General features: G+C 42.8%; 1 protein-coding gene across 1 annotated transcript in view; it reads left to right on the top strand.

Annotated features, from left to right (window-relative positions):
• The window catches only part of LOC104620984 (nesprin-2-like), a gene marked incomplete at both ends in the record, with an annotated part of 89,524 nt that extends 76,915 nt beyond the window's left edge, over nucleotides 1-12,609 (top strand). Inside the window, 6 exons of the mRNA XM_010287354.1 lie at nucleotides 2,341-2,466; nucleotides 4,866-5,060; nucleotides 5,634-5,708; nucleotides 7,038-7,157; nucleotides 7,925-8,032; nucleotides 12,376-12,609. Of these exons, the coding sequence (XP_010285656.1) occupies nucleotides 2,341-2,466; nucleotides 4,866-5,060; nucleotides 5,634-5,708; nucleotides 7,038-7,157; nucleotides 7,925-8,032; nucleotides 12,376-12,609 (858 nt within the window). The remainder of the gene's footprint in view (nucleotides 1-2,340; nucleotides 2,467-4,865; nucleotides 5,061-5,633; nucleotides 5,709-7,037; nucleotides 7,158-7,924; nucleotides 8,033-12,375) is intronic.
• Between the last annotated feature and the right edge of the window lie 1,739 nt (nucleotides 12,610-14,348).

Below are 14,348 nucleotides of genomic sequence, written 5' to 3'. Positions count from 1 at the left end.
TTACTAAGCATTTGCCTTTATCTTACAGGCATCCAACAATCTGTAGCTGAGTGAAATTTCTTTGTGAGAAAACAGATTGGAAAAATTGCAATTCTTGGCAGATAGGATATCAAACTGTGCAAAAAAGATTTTCCAAGTCCTGTTGAATGGGTTGAAAGCAACAGTACTACAATCCAAGTCTAGCACCAGCTAAGACAGAACAAAGGATAAATCTATTGAAGGATGGCATTTTGAGTGCTGCATTAGAAAGGTAGTAAGTATCCTGATAGAGAGGAAAGCAAATGGAAGGCAAGCTTCCTGTACAAACATCTACATAGATGTTTTTTTTCCTGAGGATTAGTTTGGAAATTTTAGTGTTTGGATGTGTTTGCCCATATTTTGCTATCTGTGATACAGTAGGATATTTCATTAGTAACTTCTGTATAATTAAGTTGCAGTGTAACACCTGAAAAAGCATAACAAAACCAAAAGCTGTAATAGGTAGTGTAAATGCTTTGGGGCAGGAATTTAGATGACTTAGATCTGTGCTGAATGTTGCCCTCTGTTGTTTATTATGGCTTGTCAAGTACCACACCTGTCACTACCTAAATAACGTCATCAGGAAGAGTGGCAGTATTTGCATATATAATGATTTACTGTGCTCAATTTTAGGAAGCTCTTCCATAACAAACACAGTGCCTGCCTGCATGTACACTACGGGCAGGTGGGCCTTTTCCATGGGTAGGTCTTCTAGTATTAGCACAACATGAAAAGTAAAGAGCAAATGTTAAGCAGGAAATAACTTGAAAGAGAGGTAACACTTCTAGGAAGAGATTCAGTCCCACATATATGGCATAATTTATATTATATTAGTAAAAGAAAAAAAAAAGATTTTTTGCCTCTCAGTGGAAGGCAGGGAACAGATGACTTCTCTTCAGTCTATATACAAGAATATTAATATTCTTTAGTTAATCAAGGAAATTTGAGGTCGTATGCATTTTATCTATTACTAAACACTCCTGTTCATGCGGAAGTGAAGGTATGGGTAAGAGGATCTCTCTTTTAGAAGGACTTTTAGTTTGTCATTAAAACTGAGCAGGAGGAGACCTATTCTTTTTTTCCTCCTCTTATTCTTTAGCTATGGCATTAAGATTATAGGCCACAATTAATATTGGTGGGGAAAATCGTTTTTTCTTCCTTTTAAAACCTGTAAGTAAAAAAAAAATTTAAAAATCATTTAGAACATTCTTAGTTTGCGTTTTATTGGGAGGGAGTGCTATTATGAAGAAGTGACTGAAGAAATGGCACCGTTACTGTTCATAGCAGGAGAGACTGCTCTGAAAGGGAGAGTCTGTGCATGCTTTGCGGAGAGAAGCTGTCAGGCTGTTCAGGTGCTGCTGTCATCAGCGTAAGTTCAAGCTTGTTGACAATAGGCTGCATTTTCTTCGTTACCTTTTCCAGATGCCTGAGGAACAGTTGTTAAATATTCTTTGGTTCTCAGCCCATGGGTCAAAAAACAAAGAGCCACCAAATGTTCTGTGAATTAAATGTTGTCGCAAAATATTCTGATTTGTAGTTGCAACAATTATTAATTAATCGTAACTACCTGAGACATCGTGACAGGCTGTGGCTCACAAACACGAGCAATGTGTGTGGGGAGATTGCTGATTTCTGCAGGAGCAGTAAATCATCAGGGTTGTTAAGATTTTGCTCTTATGGTCAAATGAGTAAAAGTGAATTTGGCTGTTTATAACATCTAATATGTTTTCCTATAAGTCATGTAAGAAGAGGAAGCTTACACAAAGTGGAAATACTTACCATTTTTATAGGAAGTATTCAAATTGTCAGATACTGCGGTTGGCTTATCCTCTGAGCTGCGGTGTCTGCTTACTGTACAGCACAGTTCATTTTTGGTCAGTGCAGAGCTAGCTGGCAGTAAAGACCTAAGCACCAATAAAAACCAGGTAGGTTTTCTAACTTGATATGAAACCCTGTAATTTCTCTTTTTCTCCAGCCTGTTCTAAATTGTAATGAATGTGATTAAATATGCTCCATTTGCATTTTATACCAAATTCATAGCTTTACTCTGGAGTAAGCAAAGATGTGCTCCTGGGCAGAATACCCACCATACATTTACTTATGGGTAGAAGTTTGTTTGTCTTTAGTAAGTGGATAATAAACTTTGTGAGGATAGAGGATAGGGTTGTGCAAAGTTAGCAGAACAAACACGGTTTCTTTTACTTGCAACTACAGATGCAAAGGAGGCTCCAGTACTCTTCGGTACAAATTTCTTGCATTACTGACTAGTTTGTTTCTGTACTAGTTAATTCAAAATTATTTATGAAACTTACTATTTCACAGGAAGCTGTAAAAAAAACAGAAGAATGTGAGCAAGAAATTGAAAAGTTGAAACAATTCTTAAAGAACCACTTGGTTGAAATATCACATGAAGATCAACCACTGGCTCAGAAGACTCATTGTCCAGAGGTGGGTTTCATTGTTCTTTCTCTCATGTCTGTATGTCTGTTACTTGTCCTGACTAACACTAACTATGATGATGCAGAGCACTGAGAAATAGCAGTGTGCTTCCCCTCCCTACTATAGTCAAGCAGGCAACTGAGTGCCATGGTGTGACTACAACATATGTACGTTGACGTATACCAAGAGATACTACAATTAATATTAGTTTGCAAGTCGGGTATATCTTTCATAATATACTCCTTACTGATTTTGATGTGTCATTTGTGCCTATATCAACTTCTAAGGAAAACTTAGAGTGCTGTTTTCATGACAGCTGGCAGCTGTTTTGGTGAAACAATATGCAGGATGGATAGCTTTCCTGTGCTCAGCATCCTGATAACATTGCTGAGGTAGCAGCTTGAGATGGTGCATAAGGAGAAAACTGAGTCCTTTTCTGATCACTGACAGTGCAACAGTACTTTTGGTGATTCTGGTTAGGGTTAGATTCTTTAGACTCTTTCCTTGTCCTCACTGCCACACTGTGTTTTCATCTACTGACAAACATGTGTTGCTTTTCTCCCTGCAGTCAGCTGCTTTCTTTAATGGATGAATTGATTATTTAATGCAAAAATAAGATGTGTTTTAAGGACAGCACTGCAGAAGTCAGGAAATTACTAATTAAGTGTAATAACTATTTATAAAGTGCCTCTGAAATGCTTGGCTTTTTGCAATCAGTCACAATGAAGTTAGTACACATACATTGTACTTCCCTAATAACTATAATCACTCGATAGGCTCCCAAGTACACAACTGCTCCACTTTCAGGTGGTTGGATGTTGGAGACTTGATGCTAATACTAAGTTTGACTCATTTCCTGATTCTTACTTGGTTTTGTCTTTGAGTGAAGGATTTTCTGTCTATTTGTTCTAGAAGAAAATCTGTTTCATAATTGTAGCATTTCATGAATAGAAGTGGGCAATGGAATTGCCCATCTTAATGAGGGGCTTCAGATGAAGCAGGGATGTTAATAAAGATTTGGTTTCTTTGGAGTTTTTTGGCTAGTTAAGTTTGCAAAACAGTAGCTGGTAAATGTAAGCTGTAAAGTCTCCTCCTGCAATGAAACAAATAGAAATATTGTTATTAGTGAACATTTATAAAAATATGCCAAATTCTCCTGGATGGCTGTTTCTTCATTCCAATGACATTTTCTTGCCTCTACCTTTGGAAGATTTTACCTTGTGTTTTTGAGTGTACAAAGGGAAAAAACATCCTTGTTTGAGCAGAGTTCCCACGTCCTTTGAAACTTTGCTGGGGTTCCTGCCTCCACCTTCCCTGTCATGCAGCCATGCTAGGGCTGTCAACAGAAGAAGCTGTAGTCAAGACAGAACCAGCAGTCTTACTGCTTTCATCTGTTACAGATTATTACTTGCGTAGCATTATTCACACCATGATAGAGCACAGTGTGGAATCAATCCTGTTCTTATTTCAAGCCTAGCATCAAAGCTTGCTGCAATGGACTGAGCCCAGTGTGCAGCGGGATATTTAGCAATGTTTCAGTTTTCTAAGCAAACAGCAATGCTTCAAAGAGCTTTATCACTTTCAGTAATGAAGAGAGTAGGGCACTTTATTCCTTGCCCTGTCTCACTCTGTTATTTGTTATGCTTTCTTCGCTCATCTGGACACTGGGTGGTAAGGAAAGACCCTAGCAGAAAGCTCTAAGGGCAGAAGACCAGCTAGAGCAATAGTCATGGCCAAGGAGGAGGCAGAGACAGGTTTATTTCCCACTTTGTCAGTGCAGAGTTACTTGGATTATTGTTTAATCCCTGCAGAACAGTAAGTATTTTCTTTGTATTTTGTTGGGGACCATTGTTCCCAATATAACATCCAAAGACATGGGCTAGTTTTGGCCCTAGCCATGTCACTAAAACCCACTGAATGGTTTGTTTCCTTCTTTTAGGCCAGCTTCAGCAAAGATGACTCAGCCCTGAGCTACCCTTTGCTCTTATCAAGACTATCCCAAGTGTTTTGTGTCAGGTTTCCAGAGAAGGTAGTAGGAAGTAACATCACCTGCTCTGACACACAGAGTAATGTAACCCAGCTGCATTCCCTCTGTCCTGAAGGAAACTCCTATTCCTATGGCTATGCAGGACCTAGTTAGAATTAGTTATCCAGCCTTTCACATTTCCTTCCAGACTACCACCTTCTGCGTTACAGGCAGCAAGTGCTGTCCTGAGCTGAATCTGTTGCTGCTGTTTTACATGTATCTGGAAATCTGCAGTGACAATGGGGAACTGTCCCAATGCCCTGAAAAAGAAAAAAGGGGAAATAGCCCCAGTCCCAGTAAGATGCATCACTGGTGTCACCTGTTACATTACTGTTTGGTTAAATAAGGAAAATGGATGCTTACGGATGTTGTTGCTCCTTAGGGAAAAATGGAAGCTGTAAAAGAAGAAATCATAAAGCTATGCCAAAGAAAGGAAGATATCCTTACTGGGATGAAGAATTCAATGTCTGAGCTTCACCAGCGCTTACAGCAAGAAGTGCCTGAATCAGGAGATGAACCCACAGCCTGTGTATTAGCACAAAGTGACTTGATTGGGACTGATGTTTCTGGTCAGCAGGTAAGTGGAGCACCATGTTGTAGTCACTTACCCGAGAGCTGAAGAGGGAAGGTAAATAACCCTTCTTTCTCCAGGAGGAGTGGCATGTGAGAGGAGCACCTCTGCAGCAGTGAATCAATACTACTTCTCCTTCCCTTTGTGCTTCCATATGGTCCCAGAAGGGCTGAGTATGATGCATGTCTAGGAGAAGGTGGGGAGAGGTGTGCCTCTGTTTGCATGAGCAGATCCAACATGAAGTTTGCATCAAGCAATCAACAGCAAAATGCTCAATGTGTAGTTTTGTTGATAATCAGTTGTTCTGGGATTTTCAGTAAATTGTTTTCATGGAGCAAAATGAATTTTGTCCCAATTATAGCTGTGATGTTGAAACATTATAGCATAGAGAAATGTCCCAATTTGCAGAGGTATTTAGTACCTGCAGCTTTCTATTACTTTACTATAGGGTGATAGATGTTCAGTGCTTCTCCAAAAGTGGACCCCAAGTGGTAACTTTCTTTTGGTTTACAGGCAGAAGAGGCTTTTAATGTTCTTGTAATGAATAATTCATCTGTCTCTTTGTGTATATTTTTGTAGTTGAAAAAAAGAGGAATGATGTCTCTTCTACCTTCCTTAGATGAAGAATCGGAAGACTGTTCTTTCCACAGCAAGGTGAGTTCAGTGTATATCATATATACAGCTGTATATGCCAGACCAGACAAATTATGAAAAATGTGTAAATCCGAAATACTTCAGAACAAATTGAAATATCTATTATCACTCCAGGATACTAGGAAATAGCACTCAAGACAGCCTACCAATATTACAATACCAATATTACACAGCACCTCATTCCGTGATGTGTGATCCTGCTTTTAGTGGGATTGCTTATAAATATGGGCCTATATAACTATGTTTATATGTGGGGGTGGGGTTCAGAAAGAATTAGACAGCTTCTGAAGTGCTAAAACTTAAAAGAAACAACCAATATGATTTGTATGTTTGAGCTTAAGAAAAAAAAGGGCATGATCAGACTATTGGGAATGAAGTTAAGACATGAGAGATTTCTGGAAGAATGGGAGAAACAGGGAGGCACTGCTCAACACGTTGCTCTGAAACTGGGAAGTCTGAATGCCCTGGTGAACTGCAGAGGAGCAAAGCTGGGACTGAAGTTTCATGATAAAGTTAATAGCGTTTGGAAAAAGAAAAAAAAATCCATGAAACTTTCTGCATACTTTTCTGTACCCTAGGGACTAAATGAGATGTATTCAAATGAAATCAGGAATGTGCAGAAGTGCTGGTGAGCTTGTAGCCCAGATACCCACTTGCACAGCAGTTCCCAGACTGCCTAGGTTGGTAGTGACCAGCTACTGTCATCTGCATCTCCTAGAAAGGACAGTGGCTTCAACCAAGTTCTCAGGAATCTCTATTTCTTTGAAGTTCTCGCTATGGATATTAATTAGCCTTTTTGCTACATCCGTGTAATGAGAATCAAAAGGAAATGTGGCAAAGAGGTGATGGAGTATTGAAGGGGTTGCTTTAGGCTAGGCAAGGATGAAACTCCATGGCTAGACAGTGTGAAGAAGTCCAGGCAGCTTGGATAGAGGTGGTGTCTTACTACTCTGATCAAGCCCTTCAGTTTCAAGGTTTCTGATTCTGCAGCTTCAGTGGTGCAGTTTTCTTTACATACAGGACTTTTTAGGGGACAGGACAGGACAAAGATTGTTTTGTGTTGTTTTTTTATTTTTTTAAATAGAGTGAAAAAAATGAGGATACTCTGGGGTCTCTAGAGAAAACTGTCAGTGTCATCCAGCTGCCATTCATCTTGCAGCAGAGCTATAGAGCAAGGGAAGAGGTGCAATTTGAAATACAATAAAGATAGATAAACAAGGCAGAAATAGAGCAAAGTGTTACTAAAGGTTTGCAGTAATTTACATTGCCTGAAGGAATATCTGAGCTTCCTGCTCACAGGCTAATGCTGAGCTGTTACTGCTTTCAAAGGGAAGTACAGCCACAGAGAAAGATGCAAGCTTTCGGACTTCAGAAATAGATGATGAAAGGCACAAGGAAGACAGTGCAACCTCCTGGTCTTCTGGTACCTTGTCAGATGGCATTGTTCAGGTAATGCACTCAGGTTTATCTCCATGGGGATGGGAGTTCATCTTTGTGGAAAAGATCTGCAAAAGTATTGCTGAAGTCTGCAAAGCAAGAGAACTGTAGAAATGCAGGACATGATGGCCTTATTCAGATCTTCCATCTTCCATATCTTACTAAATCTTGCCATTTATAATCTCTTTTCCTGTTGCACATGTTGGTTGGACTCAATGACGTTAAGGATTTTTTCCAACCTAAATGATTTGGTGATTCTACATTAATTTCTTCTAGCCTGACAAAAATCCCAAAGAAATGCACATTTGGTCACAGCAATCTGTTTCACTAACTCCTGGAAAGGCTGTTCAACGTGCATTTTGTGGGGGATGATTTGTGGAAGAGGTTCTCTTTGTGCATACACCTGAGACACCCAATCAGGTGCAATTTTGGTGGCATTCTGCTCTGTTCTTCATGGTGTCTCGATAATGTTGTGATAGCTGCAATTGTTTGTTTCTATATATCGATATTACAGGCATAAGAGAATTTCTCTCTGTGAATACTCTTGGGCCAGGACCGATACAGTTTGAGTGGCTGCTGCCCTTTGAGGCTTCTTTAGCACAACAAGGCAATAATCAGGGAATAACAAAATCATTTAGGTTGGAAAAGACCTTTAAGATCATCAAGTCCAACCGTAAACCTAACACTACCAAGTCCACCACTAAATCATGTCCCTAAGTGCCACATCTACCCTACTAATAATGTTACAAATACTTCAGCTGATGTCTCTCTCTCTGCAGGATGCTGATGAGATAATGGAATCACACAGTAAACATGGTGAGGAAACATCTATGCAAACTTTGCAGAGCACTGAAGGCCCTGGCACAGGTGATGGCAGTCAGGCTATGGTGAGTTTGAAGGCCTGAAGTAGGCTGACCAATGTGACCTTTTGAGCTCATTGTATAACCTACCTAGTGGGCAGACACTCTGTTTCATTATAGTCATCCTACTGGATGAATACTTGTTGCAGTATTTACAATGTGGTAGGATACCTACAACCCTTTGTGGGCCTCTTTGTATTGCTGCTTTGGTTTATAATAAATACATGATTTGCTCCTTGAAAATGCAATTTACTAGGGAACAAAATGGAGTGTTTTCAGTACATAAGATGATGGCATTCATACAGGCATGAATGGAGGGGATCAAGTGATGTAAACATATATCAACTGTGGGATTTTTAAGCAGTTAAAGGAGAAATTAAGGAGATTGACACTCCTATATGTTGCTGCTTTGTGGAAGGCATGCACAGACTAAGGGAGGAGTAGTCAGCAGCCTATACGTTTTATACAAAAGTGCTTAAGGAGACAGACATGAATGCTCCAGGAAGGCCAGGAGCAGCAGACTGGTAGCAGAGCAGCCTCAGCTCTTCCTGGGTTTAGAGCATGGAAGAAGACAGAATCTGTCACTGCCTGGAGCAAGCCCCGGCCCCATGTCACTTTGTTTCCCATTGCCCCAACTTCTTCCATCATGCTTAACTTTTATAGTTAAAAAACCATAGCAAACTATTAAAACTCAGCCAGCAGCACAATATATTCTGTACTGGTATTATAAGAAATAGCCTCATGTATTATCTATGACGTAGGTGTATGCGGGATCTCTGTGTTTTTTCTCTCTGCTATGCTGTGATGCTGCTGGTCTCCGCGCGTGCAGGACATGTGTAAGCTCCCTTAGGTGGCCGCGGGAGATGTAGTCACTGCAGTACCCAAGCACGGTGGGCGGTTCGGCTGAGCACCCACTGCTTGTCTGTGACAAGCCTAGCTGAACTCCTGGTGGCACTGTAAATCTCCATTGAGGATAATGGGAATTTAGACACTTGTACTCAAGAGACTTGATCTCCAGCTGAATGTTTTGGGTTTCCAGGAGCCTTACAAGACAACATACGCCCTCCTGGCAATGCTGTGTGCCACCACTGTGTTTTGTTACTGTCTTGCCTTCAGGGGCACCCACAGCCTGTCAGACCCAGTGATACAGAAGTTGAGCGGAGCATTTCTTGAGCTGGACATGGCAGCTCTGTAGTCTGTGCAGAGAGTGCTGTCAGGGTCACAGCCAGGGTCCTTCTCTGCTCAAGTAGACAGGTTTCTTAGGAAAGGTCTTCTTTCCTCAAACCATATCAGAGAGCTTTTTTGCTTGCACCGTCTTTTCCCCTTCAGTGTTTTGCTACACTGTGACATTTCCATATGCTACACAGCTCCCTGTAGTGATTTTCTTTTTAATTTTTTTTTGTTAAATGAATTATTTACAAGATCAATTACTATTTGGAGACAGGAAGACATGTATTTTTAACTGGTAAATCTATTTGCTTTCCCTAGAGGTGTGTGTATGTGTAGACATTTATGAAGTCAATTGTATTTATGTTCTTTGTTTACAGCTTAACTGCATGCTAAAATTAAATACCTGCTATCTTAGTGATTGCTAAATGATACCATTTCCCCCCTCTTGCATGTTGTCCCTCCCATGCAAATGTACCTTCTTCCAAATTCAGTTACAGTAGCCTAAAACACAATTTAGGATTCATAAAAAATTTGAATTACTGGATGAGGAAGAAAAGATGGGTTACAGTTGTAGCTGACTCCCTTCTGAGGGGAACAGAGGGTCCAATATGCTGGACAGACTTCTTAGGGAAGTCTGCTGCCTCCCTGGGGCCCATGTTAAGGACATCACTGGGAAACTTCCTAGCCTGGTACAGCCCTTGGTCTATTACCGACTACTGCTCTTCCATGTTGGTGGGTGATGAAGCTGCAACGGGTGGTCCAAGGGTGATCAAGAGACTTCAGGGCCTTAGGTTGGTTGGTAAGGGAATCTGGAGCACAGGTAATTTTTTCCAGTGACATTGGAAGAAACAGACAGACCCAGTCTATTAATACATGGCTCTGTGGCTGGTGCCACTGCCACAGTTTTGGGTTTTTTGATAATGGGATGGCCTACATGGCACCAATATTTTCAATATTTTCACGCAATATTTTCATCAATGACACAGACAGTGGGATTGAGCGCACCTTCAGCAAGTTTGCAGACAACACCAAGCTGAGTGGTGCAGTTGACATGCCTGAGGGATGGGATGCCATCCAGAGGGACCTGGGTGAGCTCAAGGAATGGGCCTGTGTGAACCTCATGAGGTTTGACACTCAACAAGGCTGAGTGCAGGGTCCTGCACCTGGGTTGGGGCAACCCCTGGTAGCAACACAGCCTGGGGGATGAAGGGATTGAGAGCAGCCCTGCCTAGAAGGACTTGGGGGTCCTGGTGGATGAAAAGCTGGACATGAGCTGGCAATGTGCGCTTGCAGCCCAGAAGTCCAGCCGTATTCCGGGCTGCATCCAAAGCAGCATGGCCAGCAGGGCGAGGGAGGGGATTCTGCCCCTCTCCTGCACTCTGGTGAGACCCCAGGGGTCTCAGGGGATCAGAGGGATCGAAAAACTCTCCTGTGAGGACAGGCTGAGAGAGTTGGGGTTGTTCATCCTGGAGAAGGCTCCAGGGAGATGTTATTGCAGCCTTCCAGTACTTAAAGGGGGCTTATAAGAAAGATGGGGACAGACTTTTTAGCAGGGCCTGTAGTGATAGGACAAGGGGTAATGGCTTTAAACTAAAAGAGGGCAGATTTTGACTAGATTGAAGGAAGAAATTTTTCATAGTGAGGGTGATGAAACACTGGCACAGGTTGCCCAGAGAGGTGGTAGATGCCCCATCCCTAGCAACATTTCAGGTCAGGTTGGACGGGGCTCTGAGCAACCTGCTCTAGTTGAAGATGTCCCTGCTCATTGCAGGGGGGTTGGACTAGATGACCTGTAAAGGTCCCTCCCAACCCCAACTGTTCTATGATGCTATGATTCTATGATTCTATGATGCTATGATTCTCATGTTTGTGATGGTAACTGTCCACTCCATGGTACCTCCGTGGGCTCACTCTTGGCACACAAACACATAACATCTGCATGAACACCTGCACAGGTGACACTGGTTTCTTTTATTCACCTAATTTGACTATATATCTGAGTTTCTATTTCTGTAGAAGTAGGGGATGAAGTTTACGGCAGTAACAATGTCTAGCTGGGTAGGGGCAGAATGTGCCATATGTGTAGACCAAATGCTTCTGTAGACATATATGTTTGACAAAAGGGCGTCATAGGCACAGTATTATACATGTGCAATGTTTTTTTATTTAAATGAATGAACTAAAACAGGTTTAGAACTAGAGCTGGAATTTCAGGTGGAGGTTGAAGTAAACTGATACTTTTTTATTTCTGCGGTCACGTATACCTCAATAGACATATTTTGACTGTTCTGGGATCTGTATACTCAGATTTACTTTCTAAGTTTAAGGAGTACAGTCCTATACTATCTCAGAGGCAAACAAGAACAGTCGTGATTAAAGAAAGACATTGATAGGTGAAACAACACATTTTTGCTCTCTGATTTTCTGCCAAATCTCATTTTAACGTGGAGCTTGTGCACTACCACTGACCACCTCAGTTGCCTGAATGTGTGCTCTACAGCCGCAGGAGTATACAGGTAGTTTTGTTCTTCTGGTGTTGTGCTTGATTTACTTACTAAGTACCAGTTTGCATGCCTGTAGGTATATACAGACCTGTAAAGCCTTTGAAGGAACTGCTGATATCTCCAAGCACTTTAGACTTTTCCTTATTATGGAAGTGTGTAATATTGCTTCTTAAAGGAGAGCAAATAAGAAGAAAGAATTACACAAGACATACTGAAAAATACACCATTTTTTCCTGTGTGACCTAGAGCCCGAATAAAGCATATTTGACTGTTGGAACCGAATGTGTGCAAGTAGCTTGTAAGTGTTACCCAACAGCTTGCTTTGTAGCTTTAAACTGCATTGCTTTTACATCTAACTCCCACAGAAAAACACCTCTCCTCAGGGGAGAACTGGTTCATGGTGAATCATCCCACTTCCTGTGTGCTCAGGCTCAGGTATACCTGTGCAAATGCAAATTGCTGCCTGGAAACCTGTTACACCAGATCCTGGATAGCCTGGCTGCTGAGTTTCCCTTTCTTCTTTTTCTCCTTCTTCCCCGCACCGCCCCCCCCGCCCCCCCCATCTGGGAACAGGGTGGCAGAGTAGTTTTGGAGCTCTGTGAGTGTGAAAGTTAAACATTTCCCACTGGTAAGGGGAGGGGAAAGAAAGAAAAAAACAGACAGATAACTGCATTTCTTTCATGTGTTTTGCTTCAGAGTGACAAGCTGGCTTCTGTCCCCACCGCCACCTGGGGCTCTCGAGGGAAAGCCGGAGACTCAGAGGAAGCTGTAGATGGCCGTAGGCCTGAGCTAGAAATGATCCTCCAGGTGTGCCAGGCCCAGGTTGCCGAGCTGGAACAATGGCTAGACAAAACTAAAGTGTCCCTGAGGTCAGACCCCCAGACCCCCAAAATGCAGCAGATGGTGGAACTGCAGCTTGCTGATTACCAGGTAAGATGGGGAAGTCAGTTTACTGCTGCCATCCAAACGAGTCACCCTTCCCTGGGGTGTGTGTCTGCAGAAAAGTTATGCTTGCTGCTTCTCCTTCTCCCCGCTTAATCGGCTTCATTACACTGTGGAGAACACAGGTAACTGCTTGGCTTCAGTTTCAGGTGCAGCTTTCCAAGGACTTAGTTAAAATACCTTTTTTTAGAGTTGGGATCTTTATGCATCTGGGGGTTTTAGGTAGAATTCTTGAGTATTTTTAAAGCTTTATTTTTCTTTGGTTTATTTTCAGAAACATGTCTCAGTATAGTTTGAATCCTCTATCAAAAGGCAATTTTTCATTGGTCTCAATCATGATAAATCAGCTAGAAAAAAAGGATCATTTTTTTTCTTTTGACATTTTCACTTTCTATTTTTGTTGGAGTGATTTAAAAGACTAGTATAAGATAGCTTCCAAGGTGGTAAATTCTTCTTTTGCCCTTTTGCAAAAAACAGAGGCAGTCAGCTCTGGTACAGCAGAGTGGGAAATTGCAGCATACGGAGGTGTTCCTTGAGCCAGAGAAACCCCAGGGGAGTGCAGAGACCCACCAGGAGCCCGCAGCTCTCACAAGAGCGGCTGACAAGATGTGAGCAGGGCCAGGAGTAACAGCAGCCACCCCCTACTCCCACCAAGGGCAGCCCTGGGGAGCGATAGCAGCCAGGATGAGCAAACAGGGTGCAGTGCTGCAGTTTGCGCAGGAGGTTGCCTTCTCAAAGGAGGAGTATTCCACTGGCTGGTTGGGACACTTGAAGTACACATAACCCAGCAACTGGGCACCATTCTGTGACCATCTACACAAGTCAAGGGCACTCATCCTACTGAACCCTCAAGGCAGAATAGTGGGCACTCCTCTGAGAGCAAAGGCTGCAGCTCCGACTGGGGAGTCTGTACCATCTACCCCAGCAGTGGCCAATGCCTCCACCCAGACGGAGCTGCTGAAGGGAGAGGCTGCAGTGTAGTCCTCAGACTGTAGGAGGTGCCTAGACTTTTCTCCTGGGACAGGGGCAGGTGGCAGACCTGCCTGCAAAAGGTGTGCCCAGGTGGACGACCTCCTGCAGCAAGTGGCTGAGCTGCAGGAGGTGGTGAGAAGGCTGTGTACCATCAGGGAGGCTGAGAAGGAGTTAGATAGCTGGTTCCAGGCGCAGTCTGCAGTGGACTCTCAGCCAAACATCCAAAAACTCCTCCACCAGCACGTACAGAAGGGAGGGTGGCCAACAATGCAGAAGAATGGACAGTTGCAATGTCAAGGACCAGCAGGAGGAATAGACTTCCCCCAAAGCCTGAGGTGCCGTTGCAGAACTGCATCATCGCTCTGCAGACTGAAGAGGAAAGATCTGTCACATCAGGAGAGACGCTGAGTAAGGCAGCCTGATCTGCTCCCTGTATAACAACCAGCGCAACTAAGAAAAGACGATGGGTAGGCAACTCTCTTCTGAGAGGTACAGAGGCACCCATTTGCCAACCTGATGCCTCTCTAGAGAGATGTACTGCCTACCGGCGGCTCGTATCAAGGATGTCACCAAGAGACTACCAAGCCTTGTACAGTCCACTGACTTTATCCGCTGCTGTTGTTTCGTGTGGGCCTCAGTGATACAGCCAGGAGCAGTCTGAGGAGTATCAAGAAGGATTACAGAGCCCTGGGAGCGGCCATAGGGGACTCTGGAGCACAGGCGTTTTTTTCATCAATACTCATGGTCAAAGAGAA

The sequence above is a fragment of the Phaethon lepturus genome, unplaced genomic scaffold, assembly GCF_000687285.1.
Source record: "Phaethon lepturus isolate BGI_N335 unplaced genomic scaffold, ASM68728v1 scaffold15505, whole genome shotgun sequence".
NCBI lineage: Eukaryota > Metazoa > Chordata > Aves > Phaethontiformes > Phaethontidae > Phaethon > Phaethon lepturus.
Note: the sequence above shows the minus strand (reverse complement) of the source record. Positions and strands in the feature narration are given on the sequence as shown.